At 40.9% G+C, this 15,427-nt stretch overlaps 1 protein-coding gene across 1 annotated transcript; it reads right to left on the bottom strand.

Annotated features, from left to right (window-relative positions):
* Positions 1-115: 115 nt before the first annotated feature.
* LOC131792151 (Fanconi anemia group M protein-like) lies at positions 116-14,653 on the bottom strand. Its single transcript, XM_059109523.2, has 19 exons — positions 13,952-14,653; positions 13,634-13,806; positions 13,334-13,411; positions 12,612-12,770; positions 11,709-11,843; positions 10,977-11,543; positions 10,355-10,561; positions 9,571-9,734; positions 6,203-9,117; positions 5,622-5,740; positions 4,322-5,268; positions 3,414-3,996; positions 3,164-3,229; positions 2,609-2,720; positions 1,842-1,968; positions 1,573-1,652; positions 1,311-1,408; positions 1,126-1,220; positions 116-384 (listed from the first exon to the last, which is right to left on the bottom strand). The coding sequence occupies exons 1-19, from the start codon at positions 14,535-14,537 to the stop codon at positions 270-272; spliced, it is 7,326 nt and encodes a 2,441-aa protein (XP_058965506.2). The 5' UTR covers positions 14,538-14,653; the 3' UTR covers positions 116-269.
* Between the last annotated feature and the right edge of the window lie 774 nt (positions 14,654-15,427).

Below are 15,427 nucleotides of genomic sequence, written 5' to 3'. Positions count from 1 at the left end.
GACCATCATTAATAGATTTAGACAGGGAAGCCAAATCCTATCACGTGAGCGGGATGGGCATGAAAACAGCATAGCACACAAAACAGACCAAGTCTGAAACATTTTACATCTTTTTATTTTAAATAATTTCCATTTTCATTTCATTAAATTAATTGTTCTGTTTGATATATTTGTTTCTCAAACGTTCTTCAATTCAGAACGAAAGAGGCGCCGTGCTACCTAAACGCGCTAATTTTTTATTGCACAATTGTGGAAAGAACCTAAAATATTCATTTCTTGACAGAAATCATGTTGGAGTTAAACTTGTGTCGAAGATATTTGTGGATCTCGGCAGCACGAGGACTTGACAAGCCAGGAGTTCTTTTTTCCAGCTCTGCCGGTGTGCTGTGAAGTAAAAATCAGGAATGAACGAATAAAGGAAAAAGGACGGAAGCGCTGAAAATCGGACGATAGCGTCCGCATCGTGGAATGCTATCGTCTCAAAACGTGCGAAAACGTTGAAATCGGACGTTTAGAATCTTCGGCATTAAGCATACGTTATATCGCCTCCAGATTTCATTCGGATACTACCATTAATTACTGCAGTCTCGAGCACGATTTGTCACCAGGGCTCATTGTTTGAGTTTCTTCACACTAACAGGGAAAATTTCTGTTTCACACTGTTTCCATTGCACAATCATTACAGTTGGAACAGTTTTCATTTCATAAACACAAAGCCAGGGCTTATATAACATTAAAAAAATTTCATCAATATTCAAAATGGGGAAGACTTGATATTCTAACGTACAGTATGTCTTGCTCTTTGATTCTTTTGTAACAGACAATCGAAGTTATGCATGATCGCTGAAGTCGACTAAAATCCTCAAATTAGCAAATCTCGTTGCGAATCAAGTTGCCCAAATTTTTTTCCATCTCGTCATAGGGATCAGATCAGTAACAACTTGTAGCAACTCCAGACTTAAAATTTCTCCAAGAACGGGAGTAATCAGTGCACCCCTGTTTTAAAACCCATGAAGGTCCCATACTGAACACCTTTGGCTACGAATTGTCTCTCTTGATAGACAAGTTGCCGATGCGAAACGATGGGACATGTCAGTTTGGTAAAACCGACCAGATAAGCCTTACCTGTTCACGATTTCGCCAAGTGTTCTGTACGACGAGCACAGATTAAGGGCTGTAACGTAGCTGACACGTGGAATACTTGCCACAACACGGAAAAACTGAAAAATTAGAAGAAAACACGAAAAACTGCATATTAAGTTTAATGTACCTTAGGTAATCTAAGAGAATTTTGCCGCTTTATATTTTACCTGTTCGTGTTCCTTGTTCAGAGCAGTTGACGCTGTAATCGCCATTCCCTTCATAGTTTCAACGGTGGCAAGATCCGTTAAAAGGCGAGCAGTTTCCTCTAAGATAACAAAACAGAAAAAAAACAATCCAACATTAAAGCTTGCTTTTCCAATTAATTTCTTAACTGGAACATCCTATTTCTCGTCAGAAAATCAGAGTACCAGGCCATATGTAAACTCATTAGGCCGACGTTTTCTGAAATAATCACATCATATGACAAACCTTGTGAGTCGCTGAACACCATCTTGACGTGAGTCTGCGCAATACTAGCCAGAGTGAAAATATATGCTTTGGTTTTAATACTGCAATACGAAAACAAGTAAGTTATAAATTTATGGGTAGATTATTTAGAGATAGAGACATTTTATGGTATATTATATCCATAAAGTACTAAGCTAAGAGATTTTCTATGTTACAAATGCCTTAAGTTCAGTTGTTTTGAAAATACTGAAAGTTTGCTTGAGGGTGGGTTAAAAGATGACTATACTCACAAGTTTTTCTCTGTTTCTCCAGGTTTAACGCGGTCTTTTTCAATAATCAAGCAAGGCCTGTCATACAGATCACACATTCTGCGTATGCACTCCACAAGCTTGTGACTGTTTGCTCCATGAGCAACATCTGAACAGAAAAGTTCGAAGTGTAGACAACGACAGTTAATCAGTATTTTGTCAATCAAATACAATTTTGCTAAAACCAATTGCTATAACCAATCTTTGCAACCCGCATCTTCCAGCGCCTAAGGCGGCTACTTGTGTGTTTACTTGTGATATTTGCCTTCGATCTGATCGGCTGATGTGACTACTCTGGGGGTTTACACAGCAATCAGTCAAAAACTCAGTCAATGAGAAGTTGCTCGGCTTATTTTGGGCGGCGAAAGAGCGCTTGCGTGCTGCTGAATTTCACCGTGCGATTATCAGACCTGTGATTGGTTTAGGAGATTTAAAAACTCCGAAAATCGAAAGACGCTTCAGAAGTCAACGCCTTTTGTTGACAGATACAACGTTTCAATCTAGGGAAAATATCCCCTTAAAGCCGATAATGTTCTTGATCTCTCTTAAGGTTTGTGCGTTAATTAAAGAATATCATAAAAATAAATTGGCGATATGTTGTGTGATTTCTCAACCAGTCACGAAAGATTAACTCAAAGGAAATCGGCAAACCGGCGATGTTCAAGTCATGGGGGTAGTGACTAACATCATAAAACGAGATAAAATAATTCGCATGAGTGCAGGAAGAACTTCTCAAAACCATAACATACCGGAAGCTGTTTTCCTCTTCACAGCCATTCTGTTACTGACAATGTAATCACAGCTGGTCAGCTGACATACTTCCGCCTTGATATTGTGCTTTAGGCGTAAAGTTGACACAACCTGTGGGGGGTGGGGAGGGAAGGAAGACAATGAATAAAATCTGTCTACTGTATAGAGTAACTAGTATCCGAAGTAGTGAAACAAATTCTAATATTTCACGAGAACTGAAAAGACAAAGAAAGGCTCACAGTAGGGCAATCGCGATCCACTGGATAGGAAAGCAAAGATTAAGTGCCACACCAAATGAATTTTTCTATGCTGAAACATCCACCATGTTTGCATCTTGCTGCCATATCCTTCGCTAAGCCATAATTCCCGAGGAAAATTATCATATGTTAAAACAGTTGAGATGGGACCATCAACAACGTTTTCGTGAGAGATCGTGCTACCTTTTTACCAAGGGAAGAGTAAGAAATAGAAAAATTTTGTTTCAAATAGGACTGCATTTAAGAAATCTTGGCTGGTTTCTCAACACGGAATAAAATTCAGAAGAAGTTACTTACCTGAGAACTGGAGATTTCCCGAGCGTCAACTAGGATAACGGTCTTTCCCTTGTCCTTCTGTGAAGACTAATAATACAATAAAAATTAAAGAGGTCTAAATTTTTTACAAAATCTCTTTAAGCCGTTTTCGTGCAAATTCTTATGGCCGTGAACGGTATAAATCGGAAAGTCTACGGGTGTTCCGACGGCGATTTAACAAAATCCGACGAAATATCTCTATATAAAACAATGTGGTGAAATCATATCTTACTGTGAGTAAATGGCTAATCGCTGGTCTGGAACCAAGATTATTAGGTCGACAAGAAGGAGTTACAACTTGCATCTTCGCATGCGTACCGACGGATGGACGCTGACTACCATTATGCAGTGAACTTTTGTTCTGCAGCGTAAGTGGATTTTTCAAAGTGTGTCTTTGACCAGAAATGACTGTCCTTTCATCACAGATATTCGATTTTGTAACGTTCAATGGTTCAACTATCTGTTTTGTGGTGGATGGACGTGGAGCCTTCTCAACAAAACCTTTATTCCTTGCTTGTGGATCAAGTGGCAGCTGGTACCATTTTTCTGAGGTCTGGTTCAAGCACTGCCTTATCTTGGTGAAGGTTTCATTTGAGATTTCATTTCTTTCCTTTAGTATCGCTGACTTGTCTTTTGAGGAGTCGTCATTTTCTGTATTTTCACGATTTGCATAAACCACTTCCCATAAAAAGTCAAAACCAAGTGAGAAATTTGGAGACTTCTTGATATCCATGGCAGCATCATTATCTATTATATCCATGGCAACATCAATTTGATCCAAGCCGTCACCCTTCAGTTGGTCACTTGAAGGTTTCCTAAATATGAAACATGATGAATTTGTAAATAGAATTTCTGAGGTTCGATTCCGCAACATGAATTTGTTTTGAAATAGCAAATGCAGACATATTTATATTTGGAAAGGTAGAGGAATACGCATAAAGGTTCCAAAAAGTAAGATCACGAAATGGGTCTGGGGGTGTAATTGGAAAACAAAATTCGTCCGGCGTTATACGGCAAGTAAGTAAGCACTTGGATTACAGTTTGGTAAGGAGAGTTGGGGTGGACTTCTACCCGGACGAGAGGAGAGGTTCGCACAGGATTTTGGGTTGTTGTTTCCCACTAACGCTTAAGTTCACTTACCTTTTGGCCTTTGCGTTCTCCGGAGCCCGCACATCTTTGTCGTCAAGGGCGACCAATAAATCACTGTCACTGACATCGTTGCTCCAGTCGTCCACGAAAGCCCCAGATTTGCGAATACTTCCCTTACCACCCGCTGACCGCCTTAGAGCCGAGTCGCTCCTTTGAAATTCTTTTTTCGCGGCCACAACATCAGATGATTTGACGAAGTCAGTGTGAAGTGTCTTCCTACTACCGTTTCTCTCGATCGAAAAGTTCCCAAATGCACAGCTTCTGTGCTGATTTGTCTTTTTCATTTGTGAGGCATCGGGTTTTGTAGTGTCCTCTGCATTACTTCCTTCCTTGCAACCGATAGCCGACGAATTCACCTTGCTCAGCTTAGGTGAAACTTCCCCGTCAAAACTGTCTTCTAAAATTCGCTTTCGCTTCATACGCTTCGCCGGACGGCCGATTTGGCTCCCCTCGAAAGATGCGTCTGCGCATGCCTGACCGTTCCAGTGACCATTCTCAACCTCGGTTTCAAGTTGAATTTCTGCCTCGCTCTCATTATCCGACTTAACCTCGTTTTCAAGAACGCTCTCTGATTCGTAAGTTTCCTCTGCTTCGGATTGGCTATCATCATCAACGTTTCCGCGTTTATAGACCATTTTATACTTATTTCGTTGCTTATGGAACAAAGGCGTTCGAAATTTTAACGCGCCGCAAAGAGGACTTCGTAAAGATTGTCTGTATACCGCCATCATGTCCACTGGGGAGCTAGCGTGATGCTGTTTCGCCGCCGAAGGAGGTCTTTGAGTCAGTTGAGTAGCATCATCTATGAAGCTGTCCATTTCATCTTCGTCCTCATCACAGTTGTCTGCTTCATCGGACGAGAAGTCGTTGATGTCACTGTCTGACAATTCAGCTTCATCGTCTAAGAAGTGGTTTTTCCGAAATCTGTTGTTGATTTTCTGTTAGGATTACAAGACAAAAATTTTAAAATATTAATGGCGTAGATTTTATTTCAATTGTGTCCAGCCCAACTAATGTCAAACCTGTCCGTTCCCATCCCTCTGGTCCAACTCCCAACCACTACAGATCACGTAAATGTTCAAGATAATGCCGGTAAAGTATTAAATACTAGATAGTAAATAACTATTAAATATAATACCTTAATATTTAAATAAATTCGTACATACATTCTTAAACAAGGAAACAACTCTTTAAACTAATGAGTGATTAGCTGGATACATGACACGATTCAAAAAAACCGAAATGTATTTTCTCAAAGTAGACCCACAAATTGTTAGAGAGAATAACTGACCTTTGGGAGAGAAGAAACTGACTTTCGCGAACGTTGCTTCCCACCGATCTCAAAAGAATTTCTCTCGCGAGCCCTGAATGTAGCGGAAGGAGCTCTTCCAACGTCAGATCGGCTTCGAGCTAAGAAAGAAAACAGCCTCATTAAAGCACATAACTTACAAATATTATCACCCTAAAGTTAGAGAGCATGGCGAATCTTAGGTCTGAGATCCACAGAATGATTGTCTATTAGGATACGAGCGAAAGTACACATCACAAGCAGAAGACACGTAGCCATCCTCAAGTGCGGAAAAACTCAAGTGACCAAGTCGCTATTGACTATAGTGCTAAGTCAGACTGGTGGAGAAAATGGCACTAGTCTCTCTCAAATGACGCCGAACCGACTGGTCACTTTAAAGTACAAAATGTGTATTTTAAAACAGCTAATCAGAGACAATACAGGATCTGTAAACAGTAACGTCATCTAGAGAAAAGGGGGGCGAGAGAGGAGGGGGGAAGGGGGAGGAAATTGTAGCGTACAAAGAAGAGCTCTGTTCAACAGTTCTTTACAAGTTTAACAGAAAAAAAACGGTGAAAACTAACCTGGTTTACCGGTTTCAAACTCCTCATCGCTGTTTGATTCTAGCTGTGGATTACATGACGAAAAACCGATGCGCTGATTGGACTTGCTTTTCTCAGGACTGGCCGGTTTTCTAAACTCTTGGGAACAGGGACTCGACAAAACTCTCTTTCTTCGAGAAATCGCCCTTCCCACAGGACGGATGACACTTTCATCTTCATCATCACTTTCCATTACCGCTACAACATTGCCATTCTCAGTTCGTAAATTTGAAGAATTCGCTAAATGTTCCTCACGGTCGAGAGATGAGCCAGTGAAAGCCATGCTTGTCTTTGAAGACTGTTTCACTGATGTCTCTGGGCTGCTACATTCCATGGGCCTAGCTAACGAATTCACTTCTGGTATCTCTATGTTCACTCCACAGGAATTGTTGTTCACTGATTTATCGCTGAGCGACTTTGAGCGACTCAAGTTCAACGATTTCGTCCCTGGAAAAAGTAAACCATTGTCTTTTGTTTTCATCGGAAGAGATCTCTTGTCTTTTGGCGAGGTGCGTTTCAAGCTAAGCTTTAGTTTCTTGGGTAGCGGTGACCTACAAGGATTGTTAGCAGCATTACTACCAACACTGTCACCAGTATTAATGCCAACATTGCGACCACCATTATCACCAACATTGTGACCAACCGAGCCGCTCTCATTAATCACAGTTACTTTCTTTCCAAGCGCATTTATGTGTGGTTCTTTATTTATTTCCGACGACGGTAACTCGTTCCAAGAATAGCCCGGTTGGTGCTTATTTCCCAAATCTAACTTGCCAGTTTGTAAACTCTCTGTTTCTATAAACGGGGTTGCGCCAGAATTCCTTGATTCCTTAATGTCTGATATAAATATATCATTGTGAGGAGTTGAGCTCGGATGTTCTCCCTTAGTACGTATTTCAAGTGAAGATGAAGCACGCAGTTCAATTCCTTCCTTAAAAATCTTTTCAGTTCCATCATTTCTGGAATTTTGCTCATTTGTTGAAAGGTGTCGTAAGCCGTTGATACCATGAGACTTTGAACTTTTCTGATCCATCTTTGCTGAAGACCCTGCCGTACAAAACTGTTCACCAACACCCTCCGAAATCTCCGACTTAGCTTCACACTTCTTAGCCTCATGGTTGTCTTTCTTAATCGATATCTCTCCCACATGTTCACTTCTCGGTGACAAGGTTTCGTCGCCAGGCCTGTTTTTGTCATCTTTGGCGTACTTTTCACCAACATTACCATCTGTAGGTAGCGTTACATCTGTGAGGGCATCATCATCTGCCGCGTCCATAAAAAGATCTTCAGTATACCCTTTCTCCTCTTTGCCAGAATCATTTACTGCTTTTTCTAAGACGTTACTCTCCAAGTCTGACAGAAAACTATTCGAGATTCCGCGCACGTTCATCGTGACCTCCTGCGCGTAATTCTTCCTCCTCGCGGCAATCTCGTCTTGCTCTTCAAGCATGTCTACACCATGGCTGGGTTTCGGGTTTCCATATGTCGAATTATGCATTTCTTGATAGATAACCTGGTCCTTGTAAGGTTTATTTTCGTTAGAAAATGAGGAAACAAAATCTTTCTGCTCTTTGCTACTATTTTCTAAATCCTTACTTTCCATAACCTCCGTGTCAAGAAAATCAGCCATAAGAAATGGTTCCTCCTCCAACGAGTCTTTTTCCACACAAACTCGCGGCAAATCAGCTCCTGAATCAAGCGAGTTTACAAAATATTTTCTCTGGATCTCCTCCATGTCTTTGTTAAAGTCATTCAAGTCTGAGCTCTCAGACGACAAACTCATTTTGTCCAAAGCGTCTAAGTTGGGTGGCGATGGCACTGCCCCGACTGTGACTGAAAATCTATTTTTCAGAGGCAGAAAACCTGGCATGGTTCCTTGTGACTGGGTAGTTACACTGGGAAAAAGACTCGTCATTTCGTCAGAGGCTGCATCGGAGAGGTCACTGCCTTCACCATCTAGATTTCCTTCCATTTTTTCTGGTTCTTTCTTGTCGCCAAGGCTTGCACACTCACCATCAGCCTCTGTAGGGTTTTTGTCAGGTTCCCAGTGTTCTCCCACATCGGGCAAATCCTCCATCACTGTATCGCCAGGTTGTCCTAGGAGACAATTGCTAACTTCATCGTCTTCGTCTACACCTGAAGCCACGTTCATGCCATCAGTTTGGAAATCTTCGTCTTCTTTATCGTCAAACTGCTTCAGAAACGCTTTCCAACGAGCTTTGTTTTTCGGTGAGCGCTTTTTTAACTTCGTGCCACTTATCTTCGAGTTCTTATCGCTGGTATCACCAACTGAATTCTCTTCTTTGCTCGGATACTTTCCGTCAACTTGCAAATCAGGTCCACCTTCCATTTCAAGCTTTTTTCGCGTCTTCTTGCTTTTCTTGGTGACCTTGCGTCGGCCTTCGCTTCCCTCGCAAACAGTACCATCATTTTCAGGCAAAACACTATTATTTTCATCACTTTCCTTTTGCCCCAGCTTTATGATGTCTCCTTCGTTCAAAAATGACATCATTTCCAGGTCATAGCTTTCATCGTCAACTCCTCCGCCACTATGAAGCTCCGTGAACTCCAACAGTTCAACAAAATGTTCTGTGCGACGGGAATGCGTAACAGCTTTCACAGGTTGTAGTGTAGTCTGCCAGGGGAGCCATTCCGTCAAAGAGGGTTGCACGACAGATTTCCTAGCCCCTGCTGATGAACGCCTCGATTTCTTAGTAATTGCTAGTTGTGGTGACAAACCCGCCTCGTGATCGGGAAGTTTAAAATGTTCTTGCCAGAAAACTAATTCCTCGTAGGTCAAGAGACCGTTGTCTTTCTTTGATGTGGTTGTTGCAGTTTTACTTGTGAAATTTTTTATGTCAGCTCCTTCTGAAGGCCTTTCCTTCTTTTTCCCTTTGCTGTGAAGGAAATAAAATGCCGTCTAAAACATTTGGACCTATTTCGGGCACAATATTTTATCCGTAACCCAACCGACTAATCAGATAGATCGACAGACAGACCGACCGACAGACTGGCTGACCAACTGTAACATACTGATTCACTGACGCATTCACTAGCTGCTTGACTGACTGACTGTACGTCTACCTGACTAACTGATCGGCTGCCTGACTTACTGACTGCCTGACTAATTGACTACAAGGTGACTGACTGTTTGACTGCCCGATCGATCCCACGTTCAGATGGACCGACCGATCGACTGACTGTCTGACTAAAGGCTATAAAGACGGACTATGCAACTGATCGATAGACATACCCCAGGCCCTGACAAACCGTTCAAGAAAGGTCCATGAAAAAGCGGGAAAAAGGAATTAAAGGTTAATTTAGCGCATAAAAAGAAGTTTCTGCCATACCTCTGACCTATAAACTTCCCAACAGTCATCTCCATTTTCAGCACAGACGGAACAATATGACGAGGAACCATTCGAGGGTTGTCCGAGTAGAGATCAAAAGATTTGGTAGCCTGGGCGACAGCTTTGTGTATCGACTTTTTACTCCTTTGACTTTTCATGTAAACCTGGCCAGGAAGAAAAAAGGTATATCAAAATAACGAAAACACTAAGTACGCCCCTGAGTTACTGTAGTGGTATGAAAGGTAAATGAATTAGCCTTTAAGTGAATACTGGAGAGGTTCAAAAGAAGATCTAAACTCGCAATGACAGCTTATCCACTTCTGTTCTGACAACTGGACAACTTGCACCTCAGGTTCTTACCATCCAAACTGACCATTCCATTGGAAAATTGGCTTTAAGGAAAAAGGAGAAGATTCAAACTTCTCTAAATTCCACTGAACATCAGAGAAAATGTGTCATCCTAATCAATGGTCCATCCTTTAAACACGTTCCAAATAGAATGACGCAAACCGTTTCATTTTAAGTTGGAATTTCGGGGATTTATGAGCATTAGTTTTCAAACGACGTCCACGACTGCAAAACAAACGATCAGAAATCAAAAAAATGAAAAGGATTCAATTGAGGTCTATGTCTGATATCAGGGTCCTTGCGGCTGCAATGGAGTGCTTTCCACACGATCCGCAAATACGATTGCTAACTTTCTTTCTTCATTGAGCACAACAATAGTTGCGATCATAGCAATCATATGGAAACCAAGTATACAGAAACTGTGCCTATTTAGTACCTGTTCCTCTTTGCCTTCGGTCACGAGAACTACTATGCGTCCGTCTCTTTTCCTTCCTGTTCGCCCCATTCTCTGCACAAGGCGTATGGGAGACGCATGCGCATCAAAACACACAATAAGGTCGACTTCGCCTATGTCCAGACCCTCCTCGCCGACGCACGTGGCTACCAATGTATTGTAACCACCTTGACGAAACCGCTGTACAACCTAAGGATGTAATGGAGTTCAGGTGAATTAACCACATCGGACACAAGCACAACTCTCGGTTGGTGCCAAAAAGGAAAAAAAACGAGTAAAAAGTAAAACACGCCTGGATTTCCTACAGGATAAGAGCGTTTTCATTTTTCATCATGAGGCAAAACCTTACTGTATCGGATTTTTCGGCGACCAAATTGTTCCATCTGGCAATTGAAACAAACTTGTTCAATCAACACTTCGCACCCGCGTGAAAACCCGGCCTAAAGCGCGGGAATACGCGGGTGACCCAACTCTCCGTTGGTCTAAGTTAAGCATCTGATTGGTTATGGGGGCTGGGCGCGTTTTCTACACAATCACTGAGCGAAGCAAAGAAAACCAATGGGATCCCTAGTTAATTCAAAGTACAATATAACCAAGGTAATACCTGCAACTGTTCTTTCTGTGAAAGTCCTCTGACACTCTTTCCAGTTGTCTGCTGTCCAATAAAACTCATTACTCGCACCAGAGGCTTATGACGAGATAACAACGCGGCTATCTCGTTCACACTGTCTCTGTACTGTGAAAATATCATCACACGGGTAGCTACGCCTTTTGAGTCCTCATCACTCTTTCCCTGGAACTTCTCAAAGTGTTCAAGCACAATTTCCTTAAGTTTCAAGAGCTTGGGATGACTCTTGAATGTAGTACTCGGTTTTGGAACATTCATGAGCGCGCGCCTTCTTGGTGAAAACTGCGAAAAGAGAAGGCTTTCGTTCGCACTGCTTTCCACTGGAGGTTCAATTTCCTCTCGCAATTCATCCATCAGCTGTGTAAACTCGTGGTGTTTCATGATTTCGGCCTTGGCGCGCGGCATCCCTCTTGTTCCATCAATGATGGCTTTAATGAAGTTGTAGAATGACAAAATTCCATGCTGGAGTAGGAGCTCATACGCGTGGTACAGGCTGATGCACATAGCAAAGTCCCCTTCAATTTGTCCTAGTCGATTGCGATCCTTGAAAAGGTATATAAATAGATAGCTTAATATAAAACCATTACAAAGCGTCGCTCGCTGCTAGTATTATGCACAGCTTTGAATTTTCAACCCAGTCATATTGCAATGCTAGATTTTAAGATTTGGTTTTAGATTAATTCACGCTAAAATAAAAAGTTTTCCTACACATCCGCCTTGTTCATTCATTCTCTTCCTGAACTGGTCTCGTGCAGTCAACAACATGAATTTAGTGACACGTTGAGGATCTTTGTTCCACAACACTCGTTGGCAAAACAGACGGCCCACAATGGCTTCAAGGATCTGTAAGAAAAAATTAATCATAGTTTTATTCATTCAACCCCAAGCGGTTATAAAATCATCACATTTCATTATCCTGAATTGCTAGGATAAATACATTTATAGGCTAAAGGTTAATACCTTGATATTAACCAACAATTAAGTTAAAGTAATGTGAATGAATAAAAAGGGAAATGAATGACAGCTGAAAGCTAGAATTTCTGATCTGATATTGAAGTTTCAAGAAAGAATTCTACAACATTCTAAAATATGTTGATAGCTTCCAACTGTTAAGAACAAGAGGAAATAATTTTATTAGGGAAAGGCCCAAAGGGAAAGGCCCAAAGAGCACCTTGAATCTGAAGTTGTACATGACCATGAATCATCAGGTACCTTACGGTTTTTGTCTAAGAAATCTGACATGCCCTGTGCTTAACAGTTGTCATAAAAGTCAAGTCTCACAAGCTTCCATAAGACAACAGTAAATCACCTGTTGCCCTCAGTCACTGTTAATGCACAGTCCTGAATCTGAAAATTTTTTTCTGAACTCTGAATGAGCCATAACCTTTCCTAGGCAGCTAGTTAGTGGGTATGAGCAAAAAAAAGCATGGCAAGGAAGGGAAAAACAAGATATAAAAAAATCAAGATCTCATTCACCCTGCAAGCAGGCTAGCATTTTGCTGCAGCATGACAGGCAAAGACATCAGAGAGTCTCTCCTTCAATACTGGATCTCATCATAATAATTAATTTATTTACATGGGCATCATTAACTAAGGGAGAATCTAATGTACCTTCAGATATGAACTTTTTACTTTAGCAATATCTTCCCCAAGAGAGACAACCACTTTTTCAACCTGCCGACTGTGTGTATAGGGCTGAATATCAGGGGACTCTTCAGAGCGCAGCTCCATGTGTGAGATCAAGAGGTTAGTGATGACTTGTTGAACAGCCTACAATCAAAGTAAGGAAAGTGAGAGAGAAGCAGCTCAAGGTAATGACAGTAACTTTAACCCTTTAATCCCTGAGAGTGACAAACATCTAATTTCTCCCTACAACATCACCCCTGAATCAAACATTAAGGTTATGAGAATAAAGGAAATGACAATCAACTGAAGAACCTCTTGATTGTTAAACAAATTCTCCTTGCCAGCACATTAGGAAATGTGTAGAGAACAGTATGAAGAATAAGCATACTGATGTTAGGGCAAGATTGGGGTCTGATGTAAACTGAAGTTCCTAAGCACCAGTTTGCCTCCTTGAAAAAAAGTCATGATGAAATTCCTTTTGTTTTGCATTAGAATTGTTGAGCCTCAGATATCAATGAAGCTTCAAGGAGAAAAGCACTGTCACTAGGGGTGGGTAGAACATCAAAAGTATTATTGATCTTAAAAATCCTCCACCCCTCAAAATTATTTCATTGGACTGCCCTGCAAATAAGTTAGACTGTTTTTTCAATAGTTTATATACTTATGTTTTTAACATAAATGCTGTTTCTATTGATTTCCTTTTTTACCTCTAGATCATCCCCAGGTGTTGCACTGAGAGCAAGAACTCTAAAATTCCTGTTATAGCCAGAGATTTCCCTTACAACCTGAATGGAACATAATACAACTTACTAACAAGAACACAATGTCATATTTAGGCCTTCTCCTGAATTAGATGTTTTATAAAAACACAAAAAAAAGACTGAAGGGTATCAAGTAAGTATATCAGCATCCTAGTAACACTAGTGTTGGCAAAAAAAATCTGTCACATATGCATGTGCTTGTCCATGTGAACTAAATAGTACAATCATGTTTTTTCTTTCCTTTACCTGACAGTAAGCATGATTTCCAAGAGCTTTATGAGCTTCATCAGCAACAAGAAGGATAACTTCTTCAGCTTTGCATGATCCACGAATCAGATCATTTTGCAGAACTTGTGGAGTTAGAAAGAAAACTCTTCTCATCCTCCACAAAGACTGCCGTTTATTAGGAGCCATGTTTCCTGAAAAGGTTGGAGAGCATTAGGTTCGAAGCTAAGTTGCTGAGCTAACTAAAATAAACCAGTTCATAATTCATGTAATGTACCTTGACAAATAAATTAACCAATAAGTGTGATGTCAAAACAAAAAAAAAATGTCAAACCTCACCGGTCATTTCTGCTGTGTCACTCTGCGGAATACCCATGATTTTATAGCACGCTTCAATCTGTTGTGCAACCAGTGGTTTAGTGGGAGCCATAAATATAACCTTTCCCTGTGGGTACCATCGAAAGAAATTGTACATAACAACAGCAGCAATGAAAGTCTTCCCCAATCCGGTTGGTAAAGTAACTAAGGTGTTCTTATAAAGAGCTTTCTCAACAATATCGAACTGATAATTCCTTATAGGATAATTTGTCGGGTAAATCCAAACATTTCCAGCCTCGACATCAAAACCTGGAATAATTTCAACTTCGTCGGATTTCTCGGTGATGTTATTGGCGTTCACTTCACAGCCCCCACTGTATTTCGCTTCAAACGCAACTTCGTCGAAAGGAAACATTCCTTCTGCAGCAGCCAGTAATTCATCATCACCGTCATCATCTCCTATCTCTATTAAATCTACAGCATCGTTGTGAACTTGACTTTTGATTGCTCCAGGCGTCTTCGAATTTGTACTTCTCAACGAGGTAGATTGAGCTGGTCGTCCCCAACTCTGGAACAACGTGGCTTGACACACGTTGGACTTTTTCATTCCGCATCCTATAACTTAAGGAAAGGATTAACAAAACTTGATCCTCTTTAAATGCTATATTTTGGCGACAAAATGAAACAATCAGGACACACATGATTCTTTTTCGCCAAGGCTGCCATTTTGATTTTGCCGGACTAAAAATGGCGCGCTACGGTCATGTGATGCAAATCATCCAATTACTAATCTCAAAATTGGAACTAAGTACCAGCTTACTTCGAGCTTCGACCGCAGGGACAACGCTTCACAAGCAACTCACCCATGAAAACATTATATTTTGCCGCAAATTACGCTCAAAATTTTTCTTCATGCTCAATTAAATAAGTCAAAATAATAGTTTTTAAGCGCCTCTAGACCTCCCCTCCCCAATTCCTACCAACAACTGGGGTCGTTAGGAGTAAAAGACAGACGGAAGCTCAGAACAAGACACTTAACCGGATCAAGTTTCTAAAGTGCAAGTAAAGAAAAGAGGCCAACTAGTGACATATCTCTGGCTGCAGAATTTACCTCGTGATGCCTTAGCTTAGCAGGGACATCAGTAAGGGTTCACGGTTTACGGTCAAGTCCAACTTTCTAAACGTTTCAAAGGCTTAAATCTTTGTTTATCTTCAGTAGTGAATTATATAATTTGAAGATTTTAAAAATAACTCGATAGAATTAACACTGAATTGTCATTGCGTTGCAGAGGGTTTCTAAGAGCTCCACAGAGATCAAAGTCTGCCCTGTGCATTTCAATGTTTTTTAGGAGGGGTTTTACACGAAAACAATGTTAATCAGGTCTTAAGAATGCACTTGACAATGAATATTCTTTTGATGGCCAATATTTTTAATTTATTCAAAGCAATGAAAACAACAGCTGAGAAAATAAAGGCAGTTTTCGGTTTTATCATTCT

This window comes from Pocillopora verrucosa, chromosome 7, assembly GCF_036669915.1.
Source record: "Pocillopora verrucosa isolate sample1 chromosome 7, ASM3666991v2, whole genome shotgun sequence".
Taxonomy (NCBI): domain Eukaryota; kingdom Metazoa; phylum Cnidaria; class Anthozoa; order Scleractinia; family Pocilloporidae; genus Pocillopora; species Pocillopora verrucosa.
Note: the sequence above shows the minus strand (reverse complement) of the source record. Positions and strands in the feature narration are given on the sequence as shown.

Excerpts from the sequence above, each read along its gene's own strand:
- LOC131792151 (XM_059109523.2), bottom strand. The coding sequence starts at position 14,537 with ATGAAAAAGTCCAACGTGTGTCAAGCCACGTTGTTCCAGAGTTGGGGA. Across the intron at positions 13,412-13,633 it reads GAAATCATGCTTACTGTCAG|GTTGTAAGGGAAATCTCTGG; the intron begins GTAAAGGAAAGA and ends TGTTCCATTCAG. Across the intron at positions 385-1,125 it reads CTTGGCGAAATCGTGAACAG|CACACCGGCAGAGCTGGAAA; the intron begins GTAAGGCTTATC and ends TTTACTTCACAG.